The 17,909-nt window shown below is 40.0% G+C and overlaps 3 protein-coding genes across 8 annotated transcripts in view; 1 reads left to right on the top strand and 2 right to left on the bottom strand.

Moving 5' to 3' along the window:
• Positions 1 to 406: 406 nt before the first annotated feature.
• Positions 407 to 5,723, top strand: ddo (D-aspartate oxidase). 3 transcript variants are annotated; one of them, XM_081394045.1, is made up of 6 exons: positions 410 to 1,061; positions 1,255 to 1,417; positions 2,523 to 2,706; positions 2,836 to 2,944; positions 3,027 to 3,203; positions 4,712 to 5,723. In XM_081394045.1, the coding sequence occupies exons 3-6, from the start codon at positions 2,535 to 2,537 to the stop codon at positions 5,268 to 5,270; spliced, it is 1,017 nt and encodes a 338-aa protein (XP_081250171.1). In that variant the 5' UTR covers positions 410 to 1,061; positions 1,255 to 1,417; positions 2,523 to 2,534; the 3' UTR covers positions 5,271 to 5,723. The 3 variants fall into 3 exon arrangements, with proteins under 3 accessions (XP_081250173.1, XP_081250171.1, XP_081250172.1); XM_081394046.1 differs by having other exon boundaries at positions 657 to 1,061; positions 1,255 to 1,355; positions 4,712 to 5,609; XM_081394047.1 differs by lacking the exon at positions 1,255 to 1,417 and having other exon boundaries at positions 407 to 1,061; positions 4,712 to 5,609.
• LOC308707502 (uronyl 2-sulfotransferase) lies at positions 5,610 to 14,746 on the bottom strand. The gene is made up of 8 exons (XM_081394044.1): positions 14,565 to 14,746; positions 13,558 to 13,595; positions 13,262 to 13,417; positions 12,974 to 13,053; positions 10,733 to 10,886; positions 9,893 to 9,990; positions 9,612 to 9,769; positions 5,610 to 8,737 (listed from the first exon to the last, which is right to left on the bottom strand). The coding sequence occupies exons 1-8, from the start codon at positions 14,734 to 14,736 to the stop codon at positions 8,466 to 8,468; spliced, it is 1,128 nt and encodes a 375-aa protein (XP_081250170.1). The 5' UTR covers positions 14,737 to 14,746; the 3' UTR covers positions 5,610 to 8,465.
• A 1,016-nt stretch (positions 14,747 to 15,762) lies between these two features.
• sash1b (SAM and SH3 domain containing 1b) overlaps positions 15,763 to 17,909 on the bottom strand; it is a 109,628-nt gene continuing 107,481 nt past the window's right edge. For 3 of the 4 annotated variants that reach the window (XM_081394559.1, XM_081394560.1, XM_081394562.1), the window contains 2 exons: positions 16,992 to 17,123; positions 15,766 to 16,596 (listed from right to left, as the gene is read on the bottom strand). In XM_081394559.1, coding sequence (XP_081250685.1) covers positions 16,555 to 16,596; positions 16,992 to 17,123 — 174 coding nt within the window. In that variant the 3' untranslated portion in view covers positions 15,766 to 16,554. Of the gene's footprint in view, positions 16,597 to 16,991; positions 17,124 to 17,909 lie in introns of all 4 variants that reach the window. The other variant, XM_081394561.1, reaches the window with a different exon arrangement.

Below are 17,909 nucleotides of genomic sequence, written 5' to 3'. Positions count from 1 at the left end.
AGGTCGAAAGTTGAATGAACGAGTACTTATGTCGTTTTTATTTCTTACAGGTTGAGTTGTTGTTGCCCATAACACGCTAGCATTCTGCTAATGACGTCAGCATTCTGACGTCATTGACATTCTGAAAGACTTTTTAAAGCAAATAAGTGACTCTAAAAAATCTAACACCCAGCAATGTGTAATTTCTTTGCATCTCCTTTCGAATACAACATTCAAATTACTAGACAAAAAATTATATCCTGAGAAAAGTGGATTTTGAGGGGTATACCGCCATTGACCTCCGTTCATTCTGCACTCGTCCTGTGAGCGCCCTCATATGGAATCAGAGTGGAACTGCAACCAGTTCAGAAGCCGGAAGTTTACTGAGAGTGAAACTTCTCGCCATATTAGACATTCTCTGGAAGTAGTCAGATAGATCATTATTGGGTAGAAAGGCAGCATTGCTAGCATTGTGACGTGGTTACCATTTTTAAAAGCGCAAGAGATTTCATGTAATCATTTTATATAGATTGTAAGAGAAATTTTTATATCTGCCACGTTAGATTGCTGCTTGCATTTAAAAGATTTTCCGTCCTGGGATTTGAACATAGACAGGATTTGAAGGAAGATTAGTCTATGGGCCTCGATGCGCCCCCTGGAGGAAAGAAACATTTGTCACCCAGTGTTGCGTTTGCAAACAGGCAGCGCCTCTATTCCGATGGCGAAGCATTAAAACACACACGAACAAAAAGAGCCCTTTATTTATAACTGAAGAAATTAAAAAGATTGGACTGAAAGATTAACTGTACATAATGTTGCCGTTAGCAGTCAAAACCAGTTGTTGTACACTAACTCGTATGTTAAATATTCGCTTCTGTGCTTCTGCATCCCCTCAAAATAAGACTGAAACTCCATTTCCCATTATGCGTTTTAAGTAGGACAAACATAGATCGTATTTACGAGTTGAACGCACATGAACGCCACCACAGTGTCGTAAATACCAGTGGGAAGCTCGGGATTTTCTCTTTACGAGTTGGGGGCGTGTCACTGAGAAACAGTGCGGAATACCACAATACTTAAAGGTATTTAGCAGTGATATTGTCAGGCTTTTCTATTTACAGCGCAGTAAGCTAATTGCTTGCACAGAATATGATGGCATTATAATATAACAATATGCAACATGTAAGATAAAGTTGGCAGTGGCTTCATAAATTAATTAAAAACATAAAATAAAACGTACACCTGATGCACATTTCTTTGTTCTTCATTTTATAGAACAAGAGTTACTGTATTATTGTGTTATTAATCAAGAGAATGTACTCCGCCATCTTACTCCGAGTAAAGTGACATGAACGCACCATTAGTGTCGTCCCAGAGTGAGTAACAATTCACAGACTCAGTTTGTTACCGCAGGTTTACCACAAGGCTGGAGGTATTGGTAAGTGTGTGATCGAAATATGTGCGCCTGCTTTAAATTTAACCTTCGTTTCTAAATCTGTTTTGAACATTAATATCACTTCTTATTACTGCTATGCTATGGCAGCTGTAGGCCTGAATTCTAAAAATGTTTAAGCTATTATGGTTGTTGTATGAAAAGTACATTTATTATTATTATTATTATATTGGACACTAAGACTGTTTTAAAAAAGGTGATTTGTTGCATAATATATTTAGACTATAATAGTCAGGTAAGTAAGACACCAGTCTGTCGTTTATTGACTTTGTTGGCACAAAATCAGATTTTATGTTTGTCTTGCATGGTTGTAAATGTCTCAGTATTGTGTGAAAGGGAATATATTTTTGGTAACACTTTTACATTAGTTAACTACATTATGAACTCCACATTTTCAGCATTTATTAATCTTTGTTAAAGTTAATTTCAACATTTACTAATACTTAATTAAAATCTTGTTTAATGCACTGTGAACTAACATGAACAAACAATGAACAGCGTTACCATTTTTTTGTTAGCTTTAAAAAACACGAAAAACTACATTGTGAAGGGTAATAAAATCAGCAAGCTTCTTCAGTAACAATTTATACAAAAATTAATATTTTGATGGCTGCTATTAAATGTTTTTATTAAACGTTGTAAACCTCAAACAAATAGCATTTAAATGTAACATTTGTAAATATTTAATGATGTTCTGAACAGGTTCATAAGGTATTGTAACTGTATTAAAGTGAATAAATACTGTTTTGAGTTGGGCTGTGAATCAATTAATTTTTAATCAAATTAATTACATTATCCCCAGTTTCACAAATGAGGCTTAAGCCTAGTCCCAGACTAAAACACATGTTTGAGCTGTTTTAACTGAAAGCACCTTGCACTGACATATCTTAAAATATTTTGTCTCAAGATGCACACCAGTAAAGTTTTTTTTCTAAGTTCAATGTCCTAATTGAACTAAGGCTTAATCCTGGCTAAATCTAAGCCCTGTCTGTGAAACAGGGCCTAAATGATAATAACTGCAGTTAATTATAGATCAATATTTGCTGAGGCGTTTATTAGCTCTCTAAAGCGTCTCTTCTGGATCTTGTAGTTGAGTTGAGAGATGCAGCGTGTGAAAGTGCTGGTGGTCGGAGCAGGTGTGGTGGGTTTATCTACGGCAGTGTGTATCGCTGAGACGCTTCCACACTGTTCTGTAACTGTTGTTGCTGAGAAGTTCTCGCCTGACACCACCAGTGATGGAGCTGCTGGAATCCTCCTAGCCACTGAGTTTCCTGGTGAGATAAACACTGACAGATGCAGCAAATTTGTCATTGTATCGTGTGTTTGAGGTTATGTCTTTTTTATTTTTTAGGCCTGTCTATGTAAAAAGGGTTTAATTGATTATTACTAAACTCTTTTACTAGACATCCCTCTTGAACGGCAACGGCGTTGGTTCAAGGAGTCATTTGATCATCTTCTGGCCATCGCAGATTCCCCACAAGCCGGAGATGCTGGCGTGTACTTGAGCTCCGGGTAAAACCCTAGTGATCACACTAAAAGATATTGTATTGATGTGGTCTTCATTTATCATAATCTCAATATTGCATCCTCTTAGGTACCATGTTTTCAAGGATGTACCCTGCGACAAAAAGCCCTACTGGGCAGATTTGGTATTTGGATTCAGATACATGACGGATCATGAAATGAAGCGTTTCCCTAATCATAAGTTTGGACAAGCGTTCACCACATTAAAGTGTGAATGTCTGAGCTACTTGCCATGGCTGGAAAAAAGGTACTAAAAAGTTTTATATAATTCATATAATGGACCCTTTTCACAGACTGTAATGACAAGTTCTCTTATTAACATCGTAAATCTAGCAGATTTTTTTTTTAAATGATGTACATTTATAACACTATACTTTGTGTAATATTACATTGGCACTGAATTACAGAAAACTGTTTGAAGTCCACATGAAATCAAAATTTCATCAAATTTTCTGTCTAATCAAATGCTCTCTAGAATCTAAAGCTTCCCGCCTCCTACATTATAGACGCTGAAGCTGCTTGCTAAAATCAGTCACTTGTTCACACATTTACTATTTTCTACATGGTGAATGGCACATAGTGCACTATATAGGGGATAGAGAACGATTCAGACAGTGTAAATATGCTTTCTATTGGGGCGAATGAAGTCTGGTTTCACATTAGCATTACGTGAATTGCCACAGCGCACTCACTGTCTGATCCGCTCCAGAGACACGAGAGCACAGAGCGGATTATTGCGCAGAAAATATGTATCGGACCCAGTTGAATTCTGCAGAGAATGCTTTATTTTAAAGTGATTTGGAGGAGAAACGGTTAGAGAGTAGAAAGAAACTGCAGATTTACCGAGCTCAATGGCTCTGGCCAAGCTGTGATATAAACAAAACGCTATTGGCTATTTTAAAAAAGGGGAGGAGCTGCTTGATGTCCCGCCCTGTCTTCCTGTTTCAGTGGAAATGAGGTCAACACCATAGATATCATATAAAGGCTAGATGTCTTAAGGCGGAGTCACTTCCGGCATCACCGGCGGCCATCTTAGGACAGGGCTCTATGAATTAAGGTGAGTGAGTAGCACGCACACAAATCCTCTTATCTCGCTGAAATCTGGACGGATTTACAAACGGTTTGGTTTCTTACAAACGTTATTAACGTGGCTATAATTCTGAATGCTTAAACATTTTGAACATAATTATTCATATGTATGCAGTATAATAGCTACATCTCTGACGTTTATAACAAACCAAACCGTTTGAAAATCGGTAGAAAATTGAGCAAGTTATGGTTATTTAAAAGTACATGCACCATGTTATGAGTGAGCGAGCACCCTGTCGTAAGATGGCCGCCGTGTGCGGATGTCGAGCTCCATTGGCCAGCAGCGCGGACGAGACATCTAGCCTTTATATGATATCTATGGTCAACACATTGAATAATGCTGTGTGTTTCAAGGCACTTCAGTGGGCCTTTAACACTGCTGTGTGAGTGTTTCTAATATTGCTGAGGGAGTCTTCTTTCTCTTTTCTGTCATTATTTTCTCCTGTTTTGGAAAGTCATAGAAAAGCTGTCATGTATGGTAACGCAAAAATTATACACTGTAGAAGATTATATAGAAATATTATAGAAGTTTACCCAACTATGATAACTCCTGCATCTGAGAACCCCAGAAATGTGAAAAGGCTCCATTTTTAAAACAGATATAAGACTATAAGGGTAAAGTGTATACTAAATAAATCAGTAATGTTCATCTATATTTCTCAATAGGTTTAGAGTGGCTGGAGGTCAGATCCTTCATGAAAAGGTGACTGATCTTCATAAAATGGCCCTGAATTACGATGCCATCATGAACTGCTCAGGCGTCGGCTCACGTTTTTTGGCGAATGATGAGGAGGTCTATCCAGTTCGAGGACAAATGTTGATGCTTAACGCTCCTTGGCTGATGAACTTCATAAGAGATGGAGATGGCAAGACCTACATCTACCCTGGAGTGAGGTACGTCAACATTGGAGGCACACGGCAGGAGGGTGACTGGCGTATGGAGGTGGATAAAGAGGACAGCAAGGGGATCCTGGAGCGCTGCATTCGACTGGAACCGTCCCTGCGAGCGGCTCAGGTGATGGGGGAGTGGGTGGGACTGCGGCCAGGCAGGGCTAACCTGCGGGTGGAGCGCGAATATCTGTCTGTACAGGGCCGTCAGGTGCCTCTAGTGCACAACTACGGTCATGGAGGCTGTGGTGTTACCCTGAGCTGGGGAACGGCACTGGACGCGCTCGATCTGCTGAGACAGAGTCTGTACGAAAAACCACCTCCAGCCAGACTGTGAATCTCATGTGTCTTACACTTATAATTAAGTTTTAGACTTCACACTGATAATGATATCCATGTGTGATGTGATTTTCATACTGATATCTTTGCATTTGTGCATGAGAAATAGCACTTTCATGTTAATAATAGATAAATCATAAAAAAAGATCAATCTGATGTAATTTTGCATCGAAAATATTTTTCAAAATTATTGATTTCTGTATTACTCATTTTGTTTGATCATTTCTACATGTCATCAGTCTATAGGATGTTCTCAATAAGGAGGTAAAATGTATTTAATCTTGAAGATAAAATGTGTAAAATGTTCAATGTTGAAATATATTTAAATTCTATAAGTGAGTGTTTGAAAATCGTCTTTATTTGTGCTGTTCAAACTTCACCTTTAACTACTTTAACTATACATGAACAAATTGTCAGTGTGACAAAATATTTTTAGGAAGAATATTGTCTTAACATTAATGCTGTCAAGTGTCTTATTTCCCACAAAACAGAAGTACACTTCATAAGCATATTAAATGATCTCTAAATTCATTCATTTTATTATTAAGGGAAACGTCTCGGTTACGTATGTGAGGTCTGAGTAGGGAATGGAGATGTTACGTCGGATGACGACTAATGGGGTTTTGCTTAGAAAGCCTATCACCTTCGAGTATATAAAATGAGCCGAGACGTTCCCTTTTGTGGTCACTCCGAGTTACGTCGGATGACGATGAATGGGGTCCCTAGTCTAATCACACCAACTCGGCTGTCTTCCAGTGCCCTGCGTAAGTCTGAGCTCCCTGTCGTGAGACTAGCACAGCTCGTCGGCTCAAAGCGACCTCAGATGCTTCTGACTCCATATGAGGAAGTGGCGAGCGAGTTGCGACATACGGCGGGAGCGTAGACCACCTTGATGGTTGATGTACGTTACTGTCGCGGTATTGTCTGAACGTACTAGCACGTGCTGACCCTTGAGCAGCGCACGGAAGTGGTGCAGGGCGAGACGTACAGCCAGCAACTCGAGGCAATTGACATGCCAGACCTGGTCTCGAGAGTGAGCTAGGATCAGCCAGTCGTCGAGATAGTTCAGGATGCGAACCCCGTGTTCCCGGAGGGGAACAAGGGCTGCCTCGACGACCTTCGTGAAGACGCGAGGAGACAGGGCTAGCCCGACTGGGAGAACCGTGTACTGGTATGCACGCCCCTCGAAAGCAAACCGTAGGAACGGTCTGTGTCGAGGTAAGATGGAGACATGGAAGTAGGCGTCCTTCAGGTCGATTGCTGCAAACCAATCCTGCGCTCGCACGCACTGGAGGATGCGTTTGGCCGTGAGCATCTTGAACGGCAGCCTGTGAAGGCAGCGGTTCAAAACGCGCAGGTCGAGCAGCGGGCCGTCGGGGCAGAATGTGCTTTATCGCCTCAGTCTGCTTCTGATCGGTCGAGAACTGTTGGGCAAAGTCCTCAACCGCACCATGAAGAGGCCGGCCTGGGATGTGGGGGTGTCGAGTAGACGAGTCCGCTCGGCCTCCCGCATATCAGCCAGGTTCAGCCACAGGTGTCTCTCCTGGACCACAGCTGTGGACATCACCTGACCCAGGGAGCGTGCGGTCAACTTCGTCGCTCGGAGAGCAAGGTCGGTGGCGGCACGCAGCTGCCTGTCCCGCCGCTCTCTGTAAGACTTCGCCACCAGGGTAGACGAAAATCTAAAGGTTTTGGACGGATGCTTAGGGTCGCTCCGAGAGGAAGCGCTTGCCGGACACAGCTGCATTGCGACAGAACGCTCCACCGGGGGAACCCCAGTGTACCCACAAGCAGCAGCTCTATCGAGGGGAGGGAAGGCGGAGAAGGTCGACGAACAATCGGGGGAAGACTGCGTGACCTCCTCATGCACATCTGGGAAGAAAGGTATTGGGGTTGGATGTCGAAGGGGATTGGCGGCCGCACCCAGAAACCAATTTTCCAGCCGCGAGCGCACTGGATCGGGTGGCGGGGACCACTCGAGCCCAATGGCCGCAGCTGCCCGGGAAAAAGCATGGCCGTCATATCGTGATCAGACTCGGACAATGCTGGCAAAGGTGGCAGCACAGCCGAATCCTCACTTCCCGAGGACTCCTGCCCACCTTGTGATGCAGCGATCGACATTGCATCTTCTTCTGGAGCGCCAAACGAGATTCGCAGGGCCTCCGTAGAGGGACCAGCGGTCTCAGTCTGGACACTCGCGGTTACCAGCGCTGGAGAGGGGGGTGTGGACCGTGGATGAGTCGGCAGTTTGTTTCACACCGTCACCCTCAGGTCACCCCGGCCACCAGCCAAAGTACAGCCTCCCGGGGAGACCGTAGATCGGGGTGTGGGTGGGGGGACTCTCGCTTGAGTGAGCTCATTGAGTCTTGACCGAAGCGCGGAGATGGTCATGTTCCCACAGTGAGAACATGAATTATCCACAAGTGCTGCTTTAGCGTGATCAATGCCCAAACACACAAAGCAGCGATTGTGCCCATCAGAATTAGACACATTTCGACCGCAACCAGAAGTGCACGGGCGAGGCATCTTTAAAAAGACGTGCCGCGTGCAAGCTCTTTTGTGAGAGGAAAAACTCTGCGGATGTTGAAGCGGCCAGGGAGAAACACACTATCTGTCAGATCACTGATCAGATCAGCAGGGTAATGTGCACTCGCTGGAATCGCCGTCACACCAACACCGGAGAGTTCGCTCGTGTCGAAGATGAAGAGATAAAGAGTAACTCAGGATTCAGGCTTCTATGTGGAGTGAAGAATAGCTCTCGACTCCAAAGCGAAAACATATCTGCATGTTGCCAGCGTACTTCCTTATATACCCCCAGGGGGAGGCAGACCTACACTATGCAAATTCCGCAGACCCATGGCATTTCATTGCCATTGGCTCGTTTTATATACTCGAAGGTGATATGCTTTCTAAGCAAAACCCCATTCGTCGTCATCCGACATAACTCGGAGTGACCACGAAAGGGAACTACAGTTGCAATGTGACCGATATGTTTTAAAATGGTTCAAAGAATCATAAAAATTAACAAATTATTAAAATTTGTTAAATATTCAACAATCTAAGAATACTGATGACAACATTTAGTGTAATTGTTTTTTTAACAGATAAAACATAAGAAATGTTGATAATTTTCAAGCTTTATCCAGTTGTATGGTTCACCTGAATGATTGATTATTTTAGATTATATCTGATCTCAGGTCTGTTGGGTCCAGTCGAGTGAGTCTTCTGGTTCCTCTTCCCCTAGTTCCCCCTGTAGGTCCTTCCTCTGAATCACACCAGAATAATGTCTGGAGGGTCGTGGGCCTGTTCTCAGACCGATCTTCCTCTTGGTGAGGTGGAACTGAGCTTTGACGAAGTTGTAGAATTTGTACTCGTACTCCATGCGCTGATAAAGCACCTGCAGGGCCTCTAGATTAGGAGTCTGTTTGTGGACGGTGCCCGTCATGTTCCCCAGCTTCCTGTATTCTGAACCGAGTAGAGACAGACACGGAGCCACATCAATTATTTTTAATAAACCTTAAGAAAAAGTCTACTGTACATTGAAAATACAAGCAGTTTTTTAAACTTAAATAAAATAATATAGCAGACTACACTGCTGATATACACTAAAGTGCAAAAGTCTTAGGCAGGCATTAGTATTTTCACCCAAAACAAAATGGTTTTCAGACAGTTATTTATATATTTTGCTGTAGTGTGTCAGTAGGAAATCCATCCAAGGAAAAAAAGGGCCTCACCAGCCCAAAATCGTACTGTGCCCCGGGCATAAGGCTGTGGCTGGAAGTCAGTTATAGGCTAGTTCTTGCGTTTCTGCTCGTCTCTTCTCTTTGTTCTGTTCTTGTTGTTTCTCTTTCCTTCAGTTGTTCTGCTTGTTAACAGCAGGTGTTCATCGGTAATGTTCAATCATCACTTGATAAATCACTTAATTATCTCATAAACTCCAACACTGGATTTTACTGTGTGATTGGTATTGGTCTTGGAGGTCTATATAATTATATTTTTTAATATTAACTTAAATAATTGAAAAAAATACAACATTTATTGAAATACTTTTTGTATTTGAAGTAATTTCACTTAATATAAAAATATATATTTTATACAATTATATAATTCATATAAAACTATATATAAATTATATTTATATTTATTAAAAAGTTTAAGTTTGTTTAAGTTAATTTTTTTGTATTAATTAATATAATTTCTGAGCAGCATTTCAGATACTGCCATGCATTAAATAATTAAATTAATTAAAATGTGCAAAAAGGTTATTAAAACGGTGGCAATCATTTTTTTAAATGGTGACCAGTCAAATCGTTAAGCAAACTTATATGAAAGGTCTTACCTGGACTTTTGTAGATGTTCAAGACGTCAGAGAAGAAGTGTGGAAGGAGTCTCTCCAGCAGAAGCAACACATCCTGAAGTTCCTCCAACACCCCTACCAGCAGGTAATGATCCAGAACGTTCTGCTTGGCCATTTCCAGCGCCCACAAACTCGGCTCTCTAGGTCATTACAGATTATTGATCAGTTTCAGTGATCACTCATGGGAATCTATTGATTTAGAGTTGATTAAATTGAATCACATAAGATGTACAGTAGCAGTAATGTCCGGATATAAATATCACCTGCACTGAGGATGCTGCCCACAAAAATATGGGATAATGTAGAAGAGCCGGGGATTGGAGCATTCTGGGTAGCTTTCCAAGATGCATGTGCTGATGTCCTTTGGTCCAGAAGAACATTTGCATTAATGCATTTAACAGACACTTTTAGTCAAAGCAACTTACAAAAGAAGAACAAAAGCAATCTGTCAAAGAGCCAACATTAACATTTCAGTTAGTTACATCAGTGCTATTAAACTGATTTGGTTGTTGAACTGGAACTGAAGCTCTGAGAACAGTCGTTTGTTTATATATTCATCCACAAGGGGTCTGAACTATGGGGTCATTCATCTAAGTCTCCAACCAAAGACCCACGCCTGGCTATTTCCTGCTGCTATGCAAACAAATCCAGAACGTTCCAGGGAAAGTTGTAAAAAATGAACAAATGAAAATTACTATTTGAACAGAAATCATGGATACCCATGAATGTGATGTATGTGATGAATATGATTGGATTGGTATCTTTAGAGAAACTGTAAAAGTCTAGTTGTGTTTCCCCCGGTGATGTCATACTGTACATACACTGCCTGTAAACGATTACCACATGTCACACTAATAAATGACAGGAAAACCAGCAGCACAGTCAGTCTCACACTAAATATAGACTGAGTAAACCATGTTCATAAACGCTGCCTGCTGAGTTGTGAAGGAAGCATTCATGCGTATCACACAGAGCTGTACAGACTTCATTTATGACAGTAATAGTTCATTCAATGCTCATTCACTCAGTTCTCTGTTTCTCTAACCTCGCTTGGACTACTAACTTACTTTCTTAAGAAACACGTTTGTTTTTAAAGCTCTTACTAAGTATCTTTCGTCGTCTTTCATCGCAGGGGTTCGCACGACGTGATTCTCTTCCCCTCTCCAGTCGCCGAACCGCCGGAAGAAATAATTGGATAAGAATCGGTTGATCGGATCTCTGATGATGTTGATGTGTGCGGGCTCATCCGTTCTAAACCTGATTACAGTAGAGAGAGGAATCACATTCAAATATCCATTATTTTATCTCTGTTAATTAAGGCCCGTTCACACCAAGGAGGATAACGATAAAGACACAAGTTTACAAATCGTTCTAGAATAGAATAGTCCACATCACAACTATAATTGATAATGACATTATAGGAACGATATCGTTGGATTCACATTTTAGAAAGACATTGACAGCCAATCAGAATCCATCCTGCTTTAAAGTAACAACATGTAACTTTTCAACCTTCATAATATATTTCCAAGACCCTTGTGATAGTACATCGACTTACAATAGGTTGAATGAGACGTCTGCCAGAGCCTGACGGGGTCTGTATCGCTTTTACTGGCACTATGTAACTTCGGGGTGCGGGTAGTAACCAGCGCTCAAAAAGAACTACAAAATTCGACTGCTTTACGGCATACGTCACTTTGCCCACCACTTCCTCAAATGTGGCCAACCAGCGCGTTTGTTTTCGTACGTCTGTTTTCGTCATGGCTGAGGCAGCAGCGAAACGTAAGAAGTCCAAGGTTTTGTCGGAGTAGAGTCGGAAGAGGAAAAGGGAGAGTGATAAACTGAAAGGCAGGACGAGGATCAATATTGGTCGAGCGTTTGCTCGCTGGCGTGAGCTTATGGAGGAGGAGAGTTACCAGACCGATGCTGACTTGGCCGTCATGCTGTTGAACTAGTAAGTAACTGTAAATTGCTTGCATACTATCTTTAGTTTTTCTAATCTGTTGTCTGCCTGGCTACGTTACGGAAACTATCTGGTCCTCCATTTATTTATCTTCATGAATCAGCTAGTAGATGAGCGAATTATCAATCTGGTAGCTAGTAAACACTAACATGGTAGTTTTAGATGGTTAGGATGCTATCGCTATTATTCTCGTTCAGATTTGAGCATTGTAATCGACATGCAAATCGCAAATGTTTGAGTTAAAATGTTTAGTCTACTAAACATGTATAAATTATGAAAGGGGGAAGATTAATAATATTATCATTGCCCATATGAAAAAAACCTGCATGCTTCATATACAGTAAACGTAAATCATTTTACGACAGCGGTAATGGACAATTCCGCTTCCAACCTGTAGGGCGACCGCAGAGGAAAAGTTCCATGTTGTTGCTTTAAAGAGGTCAAGCACTGATCTGACTGTACTGACACTGTTGTATGAGAACTGAACTGAGTTGGGTGACGACAGTTTTTTGCAGAACTGTTTTATAGATGAAATGATGATAATAATGATGTAATGGAGCAAATAAAGTTGATTTCAGGAGTTGATTTCATCGACTCCTACGGTGGGAGTCAGGAATCGGAGTAGACTGCAGAAAATGCAGAATCGAACACCCCTACTGAACTGAGGAAAAGTTGATTTCTTAAAACTATTTTTTTCCAATTGAAATGTATGTATTCTCTTTATACTTACAAGTGCAACTCCTTCATTTTTTTGAGTGTTTCAGGTCTTATGTGTCATACGAACGAGAATGGGCCAGTCTTGAGTCTTGTTTATCAACTGTCGTGAAAATGACCCTTAGATGACTTTAATGTTAATATAACCATATTATTGTTGCAGATTTAGATTGATTGTTTAGTATGTTGTATTTTTTTCTTAGCAGAATCTTTAGGATAATATACAGGTAAATTTCAAATCAATATTGTCTAAGTATTAAAGGGGATACTTCACCCAAAAATGAAAATTCTGTCATCATTTACTCACCCTCAAGTTATTAAGTTAAATAGATATTTAGAAGAATGTTGGTAACCAGATGGTTGATGGACCCCATTGGCCCATAAACTGTTTGGTTATCCATATTCTTCAAAATATCTTCTTTTGTGTTCAGCAGAAGAAAGAAATTCATACAGGTTTGGAACAACATGAGGTTGAGTAAATGATGACAGAATTTTCATTTTTGGGTGAACTATTTATCAATTCATTTGATAAGTAGTCGTAAGTGAGCTAATGTAGGTACAGTCATTTCACCAAGTTTATCTTGCAATAATGACTGCACTGTACATTACCTTATATAAAAGAAGCATCAACTTACCTAAATAATAAAACTAATAATAATAATAATACCTGCTAAAGTTGAGAAAATGCACATGTCGGGTGTAAAGAAATGGCTGAGGAGTTGTGCTGATGTTTCTAATGAGATTTTCCTACATGGGAATGAAAGGAGAACGGTTAAAATTAACCATTGATGGTTCAATGGTGGCTGAAATACACTGGAATAATAATGATGAAATAATTAAATGGCAGCTAAGGAACATTCACATTTTTAGGTATCAACTTCACTGGCCAAAGCAGACACAATTATCGACCAGAACTAGTCATCTCATCATCATTTGCAGCATTGTTTTTAAGTACCTGTTCACGTTTGGTGAGTCTGGTCTTGTTGTGAATATCAGAGGAGATGAGAGTGAACTGATGTCTGTCCGCCAACATGCGCAGCAACAAAACTATAGTGCGACTTCCACACTTACCAACCCTGTTATACACAACCTGACTTGGGAAAGGTAAAGCCTGCAACAGAGGAAACAACTTCAGAACAATCTTACATTATGGTGAAATGAAAATGGATTTGCATCAGTTGTGTAAGATATTAGTAACAAATGAGATTCAAGCACTCAAATCTTGTAGTATATGACATGCAGTGCTCTTACTCTAGGTGCTAAAGGTCCATAGCCACCAGAAAATCTCCCTAAAAAGTTGAAAATAATAATCAAAAATGTATCTATGGATATATTTGTGCATAATGAACATTACAAACATCTTTGTATACCAAATGTGTCCAAATGTTCAGTCCACCCACTATCATAACTGATAATCTCACATTTCTTAAGTTTAATGTGTATAATATTTGTAGAGTTTAAAGCTTGCATGCTGCAATGTAAGAGTGATATCTTTTAAATGAGTGAACCCTTCCATCCAGCTGTCAGTTTTGGAGACTGCTGTCATTGTAGGACGAGTGAATGAAGAGTCCCGCACAATGAAAGGCCTCATATCATCCAGTTAACATGGACTCCAGTGGAATTCACTGTGGGTCTCACGAGCCAAGAACAACACTGAGTATGGACTCATAGTGGAGACAGGAAACTTTGACAGTCTGCTCTTTATGAACCTTGACAACCATTAGGTACATTCAATTAGTTAGAAATGTCATGAAACCGTTTATATTTATATTTCAGTGGAAGCAACAACTGAACTGTTACTGTTAGAGCCTAATGCTTATTATATAATAAAAAAGTTCTTTAAATAAGGTGCCATGGTTTTTAAAAGTTTAAAGGTACATGAGGTTTTGCATCAAAATCCAATTACACTAAGCTTGTTTGCTCTAGCAGTGCTTTTATTTGTTAAAACTGACAGTAGTTCAAATCTTTAAAATGGGATATTTAAATTCTAGTCTCACTTATAACTCTTCAATAAACCATTTTTTAATTAATAGACATTAGTGAATTCAATTTGCTATACATTAACTCAGGACAAGAGTAATTTTCTTACAGTTAATCTCATGTTTGGGAAAGCTGTATCATTACTGTTGGCTATTGTAGTAGCCAAATATACAATATAACAATAGCCTAGTAACACATTGCTTCCCCTAATAATAGGCTAGTCTTCTTCATTCTTCAACTTACCCCATGCCTTCTGATATGTTTTCAAGAGGTCTTACCTATATAATATCCCACATCCAGCAGGATTTTTGGTGCTCCTCCGTTGAACTGATATAACACAGACCCCAGACAGAATATGAGGAGAGCGGTCAGACAGAAGCTCAAATCCCGGCGCGAGACTCGGAGCAGAACCACCGCGAGCCAGTTCTCCCTCCGGCTCCTCGCACGCATGTAACCGGTCAAGTGTTTATGAGAGGGAGGATTTCGAAAAGTCATCCTATTCTCATGAGAGGATTTTACTCATCCATCTGATGATCTGTATTAACACACACCGATATCATTTCGGTCTGAAAGCAGTAGAATAGTCTCCATGTGCTCAGGTCAGTTTTTCTCTGTGAACTTATCATGATGTGGCGGTGTTTAACCTGCAGGTGTGTGTGCAGTCAGTGCCAGGGCCACGGTCCCACTGGACCCTCATTCGAGACAGGGTTAGTTTAGCTGCAGGTCGGAGGAATGGGCATGCCGAGACAGGAGGAGTGCCGAAAGGTGAATAGAATTGCTACAGCAGAAATGATCCCCTAACCCGGTGGATCTCAAACTTGTGTGGCCACGCCACTTTTAATTTTTTTTTAATTAATAATAAATTAATAATAACAATCTAAAAAAAAATATATATATACATTAGTAAGGTTTAGGGTTAGGATGCAAAGCATAACACCCCCCCCCCCACACACACACACACACATTTTTAACTCTTTACATATGAGCTAATTAAATAGGATTAATTTGTATCTTTAATAACAGTAGGCTTATACAATATATAATAGTTTTTTATTAACTAGTACTTTATTACTTAGTACTTTATTACTGTAAAAACTCCTGCTATAAACAAAGCTGTTTACAATGCACAATGAATCTTTTATTTACATTTTGAGTGAATTCCGCACATGGGGACTCTAAAACGCCTATGATTGGCCATTGCATCCATGGGCTCAACTGTGAACACAAATGCAAGTCATTTTGTTTCACTACTGAATAATACTATATTGTGTCCTCTAGTCCCACGGACTTGATTGTACTCGATAAAGTATAAAAATGTCCAAGTCCGTGTACAAATTCACTCAAGTGCGACAAGTCTGAGTTTGCTACCCCAACTCTATTATTTACATACTATATTACACAACTTATATTTCCAACAGGTCTATGCTAATCTTAGAAGTTGATGTAAAATCAGCTGTGTGTGTATGAATCAAAGTTGTTAACGAATCAAAAGCTTTATTAGTTTTTAAACACATCTCTGAAAATACATTTACAAACATTCAGTTCATTCACACCAACTTGCATTAGCCCATAACAGAACAGAACCCTTCTTTACCCCATAACAGAACGTTATTGATTAAAATATGTAGCCTATGTCAATTTTTACAAGCAAAAATCATCAAATAAGTCCTATATTACAGCAGGAAATAAATATGTTTTGAAATCAATATGAACATTACTCAAAATATAAGACAAAGCAGTTTACAGAGAAAAGGCTTTTTTAGTTTGGGCAGATAACAAAATAATATAAAAACTGCTTCTATTAAAATAAAATATCAATATAATGACGATCTATCCAAAACAAATGACAGCAAAAGTAGGTTTCACTCAGATGAACTATTATATACATTTTCAAAGGCAACATTTATGGTTTCCATAAACTCCTAAAGAATTTGGAACTGGTGCCTTTTGATCATAACAGATTCAATTTGATTCAAAACCAATCGTTCTTCAGTGTCCACTAGTGGAGGTTTCAAATGAAACCACAAATACATGTCAGACTACTTCAGTTTCTACTGTGCTGTCTCAATCCTAAAAGGACAGGTAAAGAGAAATTTGAATTAGAAAAAAACTTTCAGGTGAATCAAAATCATGTACGATTCCACTAGGAGAGTCAGTGATTCATGATCTTTAAACTTCAGGAGTCAGCTGGGTTTATAATTGATCAGCTGGTATTATCCTAAGCTGCTCCCACAGTTCAGGAATCAGGATGATGTTGTCCAGAAGTGCTCAAGGGATCACACATATCTCTGACAATCCTCTCAATGGGATCTGTGACATACGAAAGAAAGTCAAAGTCAGACACGTTTATAAAGAATGCGCAACTGACCCTTTTCACAGACAGTGATGAAGCGTTTACACAGTTATCGACATCACAAATCCAGAAAAGTTTTTCATAAGTTCATTTATAACACTATACTTTTGAGTTATAAATTGTGTTATTGTGTTTCTCTCAGTATTTTTTCCCTCATGGAGAGTCATGGAAACACTATCATGGATTTTTTCCTTTTGCTATTAGTGCAAAAATGACATTTGCTGATGTCTCCCGTTCACCACTATAAAAGTTTACCCAACTATGACGATTTCCGCTTCGGAGAACCCCAGAAATGTGAAATGGGTCCATTGACACTCATTGACTGTATGGAGTCACGGGACAGGACACTCACTGCTGTACGATGCTGCTTTAGAAGGCGTTGGACTCTTGTCTGATCAATCAGAATGGCAATGTCACCCAAAGGTTTGTCCAGATCTTCAGAATATCTCTGGATCAGAGAGAAAGGCACTCCGTAACGGCCATGCTGAAAGAAAGACAAGAGAGATCAATAAACTATAGTAATGCGCACAGAATTTGTTTTGCACTAATCAGTTATTCCACAAGGTGGCAACACTAGCCAAGGCCACTGTGTCACAGTAGAAACTAAATAGATGGAAAAACAGCAAAATACAGAAAACTGCAACAACAGACGTCTACATTGACAAGCCCTTGTGTGAGGGGATTATGAGATGGCTGCAACTTTAGTCAAAGAAAAGTCCCTGTTTTGTTTTCAGAAAGTTGAACATAACCAAAGTCCCTTTACAAGTCATTTCACTCGGCGGCCATCTTTGAAATGCTTCTCCGGCATGCAAGTGCAGCTTCTTTTTGAATGGGGAAACATCAAATTCTCCAAAACTGTTCGCCAAGTTTACGATTAAATTTCACATTTGAAATCACCAACGAAATCTGACAACTAAACAACTTTCTAAACGCTCAAATCGTGATAGAAAATGAAAATTTTCAGGCTGGATCAAGCTAATGCGCATGTGCAGTGAAAGCTCACGTCTGACTGTTTCTATAGAAACCAGAACTTCTAACGGCAGATGCAGTGCCGCGATTTTCCTCATTCAAAACGATACGAGTGATGCGTCTTGTGTTATTCTATAGTCTTTGGTCAAAGTCCCTTTCAAGGAAAGTCTGTTCACTCGGCGGCCATATTTGCAACGCCTCCGGGAAGCTATTTCGGGCAATCAATGTCCTATCTAATTGAATGGGGGAATCCTGAAATCTCAATAACTGCTTGCTGAACTCACAATTAAATAATATATTT

The sequence above is a fragment of the Scardinius erythrophthalmus genome (genome assembly GCF_964197995.2).
Source record: "Scardinius erythrophthalmus genome assembly, chromosome: 19".
In the NCBI taxonomy this organism is placed as follows: domain Eukaryota; kingdom Metazoa; phylum Chordata; class Actinopteri; order Cypriniformes; family Leuciscidae; genus Scardinius; species Scardinius erythrophthalmus.
This window is presented reverse-complemented; position numbering and strand designations above follow the sequence as displayed.

What these genes read in the sequence shown, in the direction of transcription:
- LOC308707502 (XM_081394044.1), bottom strand. Translation starts at nt 14,736, where the DNA reads ATGCGTGCGAGGAGCCGGAGGGAGAACTGGCTCGCGGTGGTTCTGCTC. An exon ending in GGATGTGGGATATTATATAG is followed by an intron (nt 13,596 to 14,564) that starts GTAAGACCTCTT and finishes TCAACTTTTTAG; the next exon opens with GGAGATTTTCTGGTGGCTAT. An exon ending in GAACATCTACAAAAGTCCAG is followed by an intron (nt 8,738 to 9,611) that starts GTAAGACCTTTC and finishes TACTCGGTTCAG; the next exon opens with AATACAGGAAGCTGGGGAAC.
- ddo (XM_081394045.1), top strand. Translation starts at nt 2,535, where the DNA reads ATGCAGCGTGTGAAAGTGCTGGTGGTCGGAGCAGGTGTGGTGGGTTTA. An exon ending in CCTAGCCACTGAGTTTCCTG is followed by an intron (nt 2,707 to 2,835) that starts GTGAGATAAACA and finishes CTCTTTTACTAG; the next exon opens with ACATCCCTCTTGAACGGCAA. An exon ending in GGCGTGTACTTGAGCTCCGG is followed by an intron (nt 2,945 to 3,026) that starts GTAAAACCCTAG and finishes GCATCCTCTTAG; the next exon opens with GTACCATGTTTTCAAGGATG.